This window comes from Triticum urartu, chromosome 1 (assembly GCF_003073215.2).
Source record: "Triticum urartu cultivar G1812 chromosome 1, Tu2.1, whole genome shotgun sequence".
In the NCBI taxonomy this organism is placed as follows: domain Eukaryota; kingdom Viridiplantae; phylum Streptophyta; class Magnoliopsida; order Poales; family Poaceae; genus Triticum; species Triticum urartu.
In genome coordinates, this window is record NC_053022.1 from 540619192 (window position 1) to 540630719 (window position 11528).

The following is an 11528-nucleotide window of genomic DNA, read 5'->3' on the forward strand; positions in this document are numbered from 1 at the left end:
CTCTCGCTCCTAGGATACTGCACCTTTGCCTTCTATGGGAGAGAGATTTCATCACCACGTGTGTAGTGTAGGGTCACAACGGGAAAAGATGTCCGAAATGTGATTTTGCCATGGGCTGACCGTTGTGTAAAGTGGACTTTTCTCGTCAGCTAGCCATGAGTGCGCATGGGTGGTGGCGGGCCTGGCCGTCGTCACCGTCGGCGTTGGAGCCCCGTCCAATCTGCGAGCTTATAAAACGGCTGCTGAGGAGCCCCATTGTGCAAACCATCCATCTCAGATCAGGAGCAACCAAATCAAGAAAGAAGAGCGCACCAGAGCCGTGTTTAATCACTCACCAACGACCGATGGCGTTTTTGGGAGGATCATTGCGCGGGACGAGAAGCATTGGCAGCGGGAAGATGACGCAGGGGATGAGCCACGGCGGGTTGCGGCCGTGGCCGCAGGCGCCGGCGCCCGTGAGGCAGCTCTTCTGGAGGATGAGGCGCGCCGTGCTGCGGCCGAAGCGCCGTGCCGTGAGTTTTGGGTACGATCTCAAGAGCTACTCCCAGAACTTCGACGATGGCCTCGTCCCTGCCCACCGCCTCTAGCAACACCCGCAGTGTCTTCTTCTTCTTCTTTTTCTTCTTTTCAATTCTACTTGCCGCCCGGCTGGAGCACGGCTCGAGGCTGGTGATTTGTTCCTCTAGCTCAGCTACCAGTGTATTAGTAAAAAAAGTTGAGTTGGAAAATACCCAGTGTACTAGTATTAGAAAGTACTGTTCGTACACTAGTTGCTTAGTGTTGAAAGCCTGAAACTGCCAACGAAATGACAGTGTATCTATGTGCTTCTATGTAGTCTGCAAGCCGTCACTTGACACAATGGAATGGGATTTCAGCAATTTATGTTTATGCCGCCCTAGAATACACTCTCAGCACTGGTGCTTCTCACGTTGTCGCCGTCATTTGATTCTTGAGATGAAACCAATGTAGTGTTGGTGTGTAGCTAAGCTGTTTGATATGCACACATATTGGGACTGAAGTGGATTCGCGATGTTAATTTTCAGGAGGCAAGATTTGGAACCCTCCCTTATAAAAGTTAATTATTTTGTATGTAGATCAGCAGTGAGATTAAAAGTTTTCCCTTTATTAAGAAACATTATATATGTATTCAACGTGACCAGAATGTTCGGGCCCTCGAAACTCCCATTTGGTAGATAATTGATCATTTAGGCCGACATCCATCCTTACTAGAAGCATCAGTGTGTTGCTGCGCCATGAATTACAACGTCAAAGTTATGCTCGCCTCATTGCACCAAGAGATTTAGCAAATAGCTTGGAAATCTGATTGAACTAAGATGTACTATTGTCCTTCAAAAGGAAGTCTGACATATTCTAAAAGTTATTTGCTTGATTGTTAAGAGGGGCATGCACATCTAATTATTATCTTGATTTGAGTTGCTCAATATACTCAACGTCCGAAACAACAACCTTTCGCACATACAAGCATCCTTCACGCATACAAGCAGTCTCAGTCCTCGTTGGTGCCAAGCTGAACAAAAACTATTTTTACATGCCAATGACGTCTAGGATAAATAGATGCCTAACTAAAAGCTACATACAGAAAAAGCTACATACAGAACATAGAACTCATGTGACGGCCCTGACTAACTACCAAAACACTAACGCACCACCATTACTCTCTCATATCACTCCATTTAGATTTACCAAAACATCACGCGAAAATACACACCTGACTATATTTCTGCATATAGACCATAAAGGGTCGAATAGTTCTCAAACGGCAACATTGCCACATAGGGTTGTCATCACTTCTGGCCCCTCTAACTTTCCACTTGGCCTCCATTTTTTCCACGGGCAGTTTTACTAGAGGTGACCAGAAAACCACCTGAAGGCAAGAAGTCGTCCACTGCAACCAGGCCAAACAGGAGCAATCGTAGGAGAGCCACTTACCCAATGGCGATGAAGATGAAGTCAAAGATGCACACCAACACTGCATGATACAACAACACAACATGATGATATCTAGCTTGTATAAGCAATATCAGAGACATCTCATCACAAAAACCTTGGAAAAATTACTAAAACCTTTCATTTCCTATATGGACCATGGGACCAACATTCCAAAGCTAGAACAGGTATCTCTACTATAAAGGGTGTGGGATTGCATTGTACATTGGTGTCTTACTCTTATTGTGGAATAAGTGAAGTCGGTTCTTTCAAATAACTGAAATGTTTTTTTAGTTGAGTATAATCAGTACATTGAATTAAGTAGTACATTGAATTAAGTGAAATCAATGATTCATAAACTAGTGAAATCTTTTTTTTTCTGAAATGAGTGAATTAAAACGAGTGAAATCGGTCAATCTGTTAACGAGTTTATTATTTTTTGAAATGAGTGAAATAAGCCTTTTGGAATGAGTGAAAACTTTTTATTGAGTGAAAAATATGTAGTTTTAAACTAGTGAACTCACTCTTTTTGAAAACGAGTATAACTATTTTTTTAATTAAATGAATAATTCATTTGAAATGAGTGAACTCAATGTTTTTGAAATGAAATTAGTATTTTTAATATTTCCACACTCTCTGTTTTTAATTAATGAGTGGAATCTGTTTTTAAGGAAGGAGTGAAATATGTTTCACTAATTTTTAAATCATTTAAATGTATTAAAATTTGATCTTGTCTTAAGATCTCGTCATCGGGAATTCAAATATATAAAACAATTTTAAAGTAACATTTTTATTCAGAAGATATCAATGACTTAGTATTTTACAAGAATAATGAAGTGCTAGTTTTTCGATGGTGAAGAGAGAGAATATGTGTGCATGCAACCATCCATCCTTCTCTAATTTTACCAGACGAAAAGCTACTATCATGGAACCTTTCACAGTGTATTGCAATGTATTCCTTCAGCAAAATATTTGCTATCTTTAAACCGGAAGTTAGCACAACAATCTTCAAGATGAGATGAAGGGCAACTAATGTGCCGGTAGGCACGGGTGGATTTCCGCTTTCTATGCCCATTGCTAGGTCTGTGCAAAAGTTGAAAGTGGTAGGTCTGTACAAAAGTAGAAAGTGCTTACTGCTGCTAGCTCAGCTTAATTGAACAATGGACAATGGATAGATGGGCCATGACCGTGGTGCGCGTAAAGAGTCATGATGCATCAACCGTCTTCCTTCTCCTCCTCCCTTTGTTTCTTTTCCGGTGAAGATTTGTTCCAAGGAACTACATCTTCATGATTGGATATATGGATCGTCACTAACCAAGACCACGTGGTCCCAACATATCTTTATTTACACATAAAGAGTATTTCCTACATGCCAATTTTTCCAGTAATGTGGATGGCCAAATTAAAGTCAGGGGATATCCGAACCTGAGCACCAGCACATGATCCAATGCTTCTTCTCTTGGGACCGTTTGATACAACATTATTTTCGAAGTAAAAAGCACTCGTCATGACATGGCAAGCACCAATACTTGTCGATGGATGCCTCAAGTGAAATTACTTTTGAGTATGGATCTGCTGTGTCGACACAACACGAGGCCTCCACTTACCCAATGGCGAGGAAGATGAACTAAAAGATGCACACCAACACGACATGATGATATCTAGCTTGTCTAAGAAATATAAGAGGCATCTCACCACAAAAACCTTGGGAAAAATCAACTAAAACATTTCATTTTCTATACGAACCATGGGACCAACATTACAAAAGCTAGAACATGTATCTCTAATATTAAAGAGGAGTTCAGGATTGTAGATTGTACATTGGGATCTTTCTTTTAATTGTGTGAAATAAGTGAATCAGTTCTTTGAAAATAAGTGAAATTATTTTTGAGTTGATTGAAATCAGTACTTTGAATTAACTAAAAACAATGATTCATAAACTAGAGAAGTCTATTTTCTTTCAAATGATTGAAATATGTTATTTAAAACTAGTGAGATGGGTTCTTTGAAGTAAGTCAAATTATTTTTGAGTTGATTGAAATCAGTACTTTGATTTACGTGAAATCAATGATTGATAAACTAGTGTGGTGAAATCTTATTTTCCTTGTAATCAGTGAAATATTCTGTTTAAAGAAAGTGAAATTGGTCTCAGATAATGAGTGGAATTATTATTTTTTGAATTGAGTGAAATAAGTCTTTTGAAGTGAGTTAAATTGGTGTTTCGAAATGAATGGAATATGTATTTTTATACTAGTGAAATCGGGCTTTTTGAAAATGAGTGAAATTATTTTTGTTGAATTAAATGGAACATTTTTTAAAATGGGTGAAATCAATGTTTATTAAATGTAATCAGCGTTATGAATATTCGAATGAAATCATTGTATTTAGTTAATGAATGAAATCTAATTTTAACAAAGGAGTGAAATATGTTTCATTAATTTTTTTAAACACTTAAAATATATTCCAATTTGTTCTTGTTGTAACGGTCTTGTCGCCCGGAATCCAAATATGAAATAGTATTTTAGAATAACTTTTATTCAAAAGATATCAATGAATTAGTATGTCACAAAAAAATGAAAAGCTAATTTTTCAATGGGCGGAGAGAGAGAATCTGTGTGCATGCAGCACTCCATCCTTCTCTACCTTACCAGATGAAAAACTACTATAATGGAATCCTATTGGAGTGTATTGCAATGTATTCCTGCCGAAAATATTTGATACCTTTATACTGCAAGTCAGCACAACAAGTTTATGCAGAGACGAAGGGCAACAGATGTGTCAGTGGGTACTGGTGCCGTTAGAATTTCCGTTTTCTATGTCGATTGCTAGGTCTGTACAAAAGTTGAAAGTGCTAGGTCTGTACCAAAGTAGAAAGTGCTTACTGATGCTAGCTCAGGTTAACTGAACAATGCATAATGGATATATGGGCAATGACCGTCGTGCACGTAAAGTGCCATGATGTAGCCATCGACTTTCATCTTCTCCCCGCCTTTGTTTCTTTTCCGATGAAGATTTGTCCCAAAGAACAATATCTTCATGATCGGATATATGAGTAGTCAGTAACCAAGAGCACATGGTTTCAACATGCCTTTATCAACACATAAAGAGTATCTGCCTACGTGCCAATCTTTCCGTTAATGTGGACGGCCAAATTAAAGTCAGGGGATATCCGAACCTGAGCATGAGCACACGATCCGGTGCTTCTTCTCTTGGGACCGTTTGATACAACACTATTTAGAACTAAAAAGCACTGGCCGTGACATGGCAAGCACCAACACTTGTCGATGGATGCCTCAAGCGAAATTACTTGTTCGTGGTACCATGCAACTGCATGTGTCGACACGACACGAGGCCTCCAACCGACCCTCTCGCGCCTCCTTGGATGCCGTACCTTGCCTTTTTATGATGCTGCGTCGGTCTTTGACTGTAGATGTAGCTAGTGTAGGGTGCCGACTGGAAAAGATGTCCGAAATAAGATTTTGCCATGGGCTAATCGTTGTGTAAAGTTCATTTTTCTCATCAGATATGAGTCGAGTGCGTGGGTGCTGGCGAGCCCAGCCGTCGTTACTGTCGGCATCGGGGCCCCGTCCATTCGGCAAGCTTATAAAACGGCTGCTGAGGAGCCACATTTGTGCAAGGGAAAGTTGTGGCTACTCTCGGGTGTAGGTACACCCGAGTTTGCAAAACTTTGAAAAATGTGATAAAACAAGGTCCAAAAATTCTGAAATTTCGAGACAACAAGCTTCATCAAGTGTTTGAACTTTTCGCAAAATTTCAGCTAAAAACAACATCCGAGGAGCTCTTACAAAAAAAACAAAATCAATGCTCAAACAGTGCACAAGCATAGAGCATTGATTTTGTTTTTTTTGCCGAGAGCTCCTCTGATGTTATTTTTCTGTGAATTTTTCGCAGAAAGCTTGAACATTTGATGAAGTTTCATGTCCCCAAATTTCAGATTTTTTGACATTTTTTGATCATGTTTTTTTTAATTTTTTTTCCAAACTCGGGTGTAGGTACACCCGAGAGTAGAAAAGCTGGTCTCTGTGTGCAACCATAAGCTACCTAATCAAGAAAGAAGAGCAGCAAAGCAGTGTTTAATCAACCGTGAGCTCGATCCCTTCCTTGTCATCTCATCAAGGTCGACCAACGGCGTTTCTAGGAGGTTCATTGCGCATGACGAGGAGCATCGGCAGCCAGAAGATGATGGAGGGGAAGAGCCACGGCGGGTCAGGGTCGTGGCGTCAGGCACCGGCGCCCATGAGGCAGCTCTTCTGGAGAGTGAGGCGCACCATGCTGAGGCCGAAGCGCCGTGCCCTGAGTTTCGGGTACGACCTCAAGAGCTACTCCCAGAACTTCGATGACGGCCTCGTCACTGCCCACCGCCTCTAGCTAGCCAGACCCGCAGGGTCTTCTACTTCTTCTTCTCAATTTTACTTGCCGCCTGGCCGGACTATCGCCCGAGGCTGGAGAGTTTGAAGCATCGTCACCTTGTGATCTGCTGCTCCTCTAGTTCAGCTATGACTGTATATTAGACAGTATAGTTCATACATAAGTTGCTTACTGTTGAAAGTCTGAAACTGCGAATGAAATGACAGCGTATCAATGTGCTTTTATGTACGTAGACTGCAAGCCGTGTCACTTGCCACAGTGGAATGGGATTTAAACTATTTCTGTTTATGTCGCGCGATCTGTCATTTTATTTTTGTTTATGCTAGCGAAGATGGTGGGACCAAATATTTTTTATCAACTATTTTTTAGATCTTACCGTTGTTAGAGCATATATACCGGACCCCATACTAGTCCCAAACGCCTGGACGGGCTGCCTAGTTAGAAAAAACGCACGCAACCGAGGTCCGCATACCCGGCCCAAACGCCCGGACTAACCGGCAACCCCGTAAACCCCATATCTGGCCCATATATTGGGGCGGATATGGGGAGATCCCAGACGCCCCAGGAATGCCCGCCACGTTGGACTGACCGCTAGGGCCCCCGCGTTCACACGCATAGATCGGCGGTCCAACGCGCGCCTCCTCTGGTTCTTGGCGCGGATGCATTCATGGCGCCGTGTGTCGCCGCTCTGGCATGCCGCCCAAGGGAGCAAGCCCGTCTATTTAAGCTGGACGGCGGCAACAGAACCCTAGGCTGTTTGCCAGCTTCGCTCTCCCTCCCACCACCCCGTAACCATGGCCCGCAGAGGATCATCACCTATGCAATGTTGACGCCGGAACGCCGGTTGTAGATCGAGGAGGAGATCAAGGCCAAGCGCGCCGCTCATGTCGGTGCCGGGCTGCCTCCGGATTTGCTTGAGCCGGAGGAGGAGGAGGATCTGAAGCAGACGACATCGCGGAGCTGGAGGAGGAGCAGCCTGCTGCAGGCTTTGGCATGGAGGACTCCCAGGCAGAGTTCGAGGTTGCCCAGGCGGTGGAGATAGTGGAACAGACCGCCATCCTCGAATCCATCCAAGATGAGGCATATGTGGAGTCCAACCGGCGCTTCATCCGGCTGTAGAGGGCGGAGATTGACGAGCTCTTCGCCTCTAGTTTGGATGAAAATGAGCCGGAGCTGCCACATGCGCCCATCTACCCGGAGCTAGGGATGGAGATAGTGGACATCTCCAATGATGAGTAGTCCACATATGTACGTAGTATATCTCCAATGATGAGTAGTCCACATATGTACGTAGTATGTAGGTTCTTTTAACTGCATGGTTAAGTATGGATTTGAGATTTCATGTGTGAGGTACATGGTTGCGGTGGGCAATTTTTGTGTGATGTCCGGTCACTATCCGTAGGCGCATCCGCAAACATTTCGGGACCGGATTTTGATACTTCCAGTTGTAGATGCTCTTACATAATATGTTCACTCATACTATTTCACTCCTTAGCCAGGAGGTTGGAACCTGAAAGATAGATAGGTCATCATAGATTTTGAACAGTCATCGGGGCAGTTGGGGAGGGAGGGGGGGGGGATAAACCCCCCTTAAATTTAATCTCATTCGAAGAAAACATTGATCTAGTTTACAAGGAAAACCGGATAAAAAATCTAAACAAGTTGACCCGTTTTGGAGGAAAGTCGGGCTGATAACTGTACAAACAACGCCCGTGCAAGGCACACATAGCTAGCAGACGGAAGGGCCATCGCCACAAAAGACACTCCTAGATGTTAGGTGTCGTCGAGGGATCACAATGTCAAAACATTGCAAGCAGTCTAACACACCGCACAGGCGTGCATACCGGGCCTCATGGCACAACTCAAGAGCATCCACAGTCAACGAGTGCCACCAAACACGAACCTTGGCTGGGAGCTCTCCTCCACTGCTCTTCATTATTTGTGCAATGTTGTTTACATTGTTTATGTCAGGATAGGATCAGGGGTTCTCTGAGACTGTTTTTTGTGTTCGGTGCAATGGTGTTTAGTGGGTTTCCAAGTCGGCGTTGTTTCAGTCTTGTTCGGTAGTCTCGGTGGCTTCTTGTTAGGTGTGGCGTTTTTATAATTTTGCGCGGCGTTGAGTCGGCGGCCTTCGCTATCTTTTTTATTGCCGTATTTCTTTAACCTGCTTATATATGAGGATTTTTCACTAGGTCTATACAAAAGTTGAAAGTACTTACTGTTGGAAGCTCTGTGTTGTGGCATGTGTAACTGCAATCGCGAACTTGAAGCCGACACCGTATCTTGAAACTTAACTGAACAATAGATATATGTGGCACGGCCATCGTGCGTGTAAAGCGTCACAATGTAGTCATCGTCTTTCTTCTTCTACTTCTTTTTGTTTCTTTTATGATGAAGATTTGTCCCAAATAACTACATCTTCGTGATCGGATATGAGTCATCACTAAACACGATCACATGGTTCCAACGTAGCTTTATTAGCACATAAAGAGTACTGCCTACGTGCTAATCTTTCCGGTAATGTTGACGGCCGCAACGGGCAGTGGGGGATATCCGAACATGAGCAAACATGGGATGGATGCCTGAAGCGAAATTTCTTTTATGATGCAACAGGAAAAGATGTTCCAAATGTAATTTTGCCATGGCCTAATCGATAATCGTTGTGTAAAGTGGATTCCCCTAGTCAGCAATGAGTGCACGTGGGCGTGGTGCCGGGCCCGACCGTCGTCGGAGCCCCGCCCATTCGGCGAGCTTATAAATGGCTGTTGAGGAGCCCCATTTGTGCAGACAGTGCGTCCATCTCAGATCAGAAGCCATCTACCCTATAAATCAAGAAAGAAGAGCAGCAGAGTCGTGTTTAATCAATCGTGAGCTCCTGTCCGCATCATCTCATCAAGGTCGACTAATGGCGTTTCTGGGAGGATCATTGCGCGTCACAAGGAGCATCGGCAGCCGGAAGATGATGGAGGGGAAGAGCCACAGCAGGCCGGGGTCGTGGCGGCAGGCACCGGCGCCCGTGAGGCAGTTGTTCTGGAGGGTGAGGCGCGCCATGCTGCGCCCGAAGCGCCGCGCCGTGAGATTCGGATACGACCTCAAGAGCTACTCCCACAACTTCGATGACGGCCTCGTCCCTGCTCACCGCCTTATAGATGACACTCGCGGGGGCTTCTTCTTCTTCTTCTTCTTCTTCTTCTTCTTCTTCTTCTTCTTCTTCTTCTTCTTCTTCTTTTTCTTCTTCTTCTCCGCCCGGCCGGACCATGGCCCGAGGCTAGAGAGTTTCAAGCGTGGTGACCTTGTACTGCACATAGTTTGAAGTGTAGTATAGTATTAGACATTATTGTTCATGCACAAGTTGCTTACTGTTGAAAGTCTGAAACTACCAACGAAATGACAATGTATCTATTGCAGTTTGGAAGCCGTTACTTGCCACGATGGAATGGGATATAAACTATTTATGTTTATGTCGCACGTGCTAGAATACACTCTGCGCCGGGGCTTCTTTCACTCTCATGTTTGATATGGGTGCATATTGGGAGTGAACTAAATTTTCAATGTCAATTTTCAGGAGGCATGATTTGGACCCCCCCCCCCCAATAGTTTACGACTCTGTATGTAGATCAGCAGTGAGATTAAAACTCACCCTTTTTATTATGAAACATTATAATGTATTCCACGTGATCAGAATGTTGAGGCCCCTCGAAACACCCATTTGGTAGATAATTGATCGTTTAGGCTGAGATCCATCCTTACTAGACACATCAACATGCGCTCGGAAACTCCCTCATGCCACCATGAGGTCTTGAAGAGAGGCACGACGAGTCCAGGTCCCCAGCTCCTGATCGGGGCGCCGCAACACCCAAGACAAAGGGCTCGCCTAAGCCACCCGCAGCTGCGTTCTTGCCGCCCACACGACCAAGAGGTATAGCCACCACTGCCGTCATGGTGCCCGCCGGAGAGCAACCAGAATGTTCAGGCCCCTCGAAGCTCCATTTGGTAGATAATTGGTCATTTAGGCCGAGATCCATCCTTACAAGAAGCATCAGCGTGTGTTGCTGCACCATTGAATTACAACGTCAAAGTTATGCTCGCCTCATTGCACCATGAGATTTAGCAAATAGCTTGGAAACTCTGATTAAACCAAGATATATTATTCTTCGAAAGAAAATCTGACATATTCTACAAGTTATTTGCTTGATTGTTAAGAGGGGCATACATATGCAACTGTTATCTTGATTTAATGTTGAAAGAACAACCTTTAGCACATACAACCGTACTTCATGCACACAAGCAGATTGGGTCCTCGTTGGTTCCCAAGCTGAACTAAACTATTTCGACAGGCCAATGACAACCAAGATACCCAATTAAAGCTACATACAAAGCATCGAACTGATGGGACGGTCCTGACTAACTACCGAAGCACTAACTCATCACCGCTGCTCTCTCATGTCATTCCATTTGGAATTACCAAAACATCACCCGAAAATATGCACCTCACCATATTTCTGCATATAGACCTGTTGGGGAACGTAGTAATTTCAAAAATTTCCTACGCACACGCAAGATCATGGTGATGCATAAGAACGAGAGGGGAGAGTGTTGTCTACGTACCCTCATAGTGTTGGAAATATGCCCTAGAGGCAATAATAAATTAGTTATTATTATATTTCCTTGTTCATGATAATCGTTTATTATCCATGCTAGAATTGTATTGATAGGAAACTCAGATACATGTGTGGATACATAGACAACACCATGTCCCTAGTAAGCCTCTAGTTGACTAGCTCGTTGATCAATAGATGGTTACGGTTTCCTGACCATGGACATTGGATGTCATTGATAACGGGATCACATCATTAGGAGAATGATGTGATGGACAAGACCCAATCCTAAGCCTAGCACAAGATCATGTAGTTCGTATGCTAAAGCTTTTCTAATGTCAAGTATCATTTCCTTAGACCATGAGATTGTGCAACTCCCGGACACCGTAGGAGTGCTTTGGGTGTGCCAAACGTCACAACGTAACTGGGTGGCTATAAAGGTACACTACAGGTATCTCCGAAAGTGTCTGTTGGGTTGGCATGAATCGAGACTGGGATTTGTCACTCCGTGTAAACGGAGAGGTATCTCTGGGCCCACTCGGTAGGACATCATCATGTGCACAATGTGATCAAGGAGTTGATCACGGGATGATG

The 11528-nt window shown here is 43.8% G+C and overlaps 2 protein-coding genes across 2 annotated transcripts; both read left to right on the top strand.

Moving 5' to 3' along the window:
* Positions 1 to 245: 245 nt before the first annotated feature.
* Positions 246 to 888, top strand: LOC125538235. The gene has a single exon (XM_048701512.1). The coding sequence runs from the start codon at positions 345 to 347 to the stop codon at positions 585 to 587; it is 243 nt and encodes an 80-aa protein (XP_048557469.1). The 5' UTR covers positions 246 to 344; the 3' UTR covers positions 588 to 888.
* Positions 889 to 9099: 8211 nt separating this feature from the next.
* Positions 9100 to 9792, top strand: LOC125538243. The gene has a single exon (XM_048701521.1). The coding sequence runs from the start codon at positions 9242 to 9244 to the stop codon at positions 9647 to 9649; it is 408 nt and encodes a 135-aa protein (XP_048557478.1). The 5' UTR covers positions 9100 to 9241; the 3' UTR covers positions 9650 to 9792.
* Positions 9793 to 11528: the final 1736 nt, after the last annotated feature.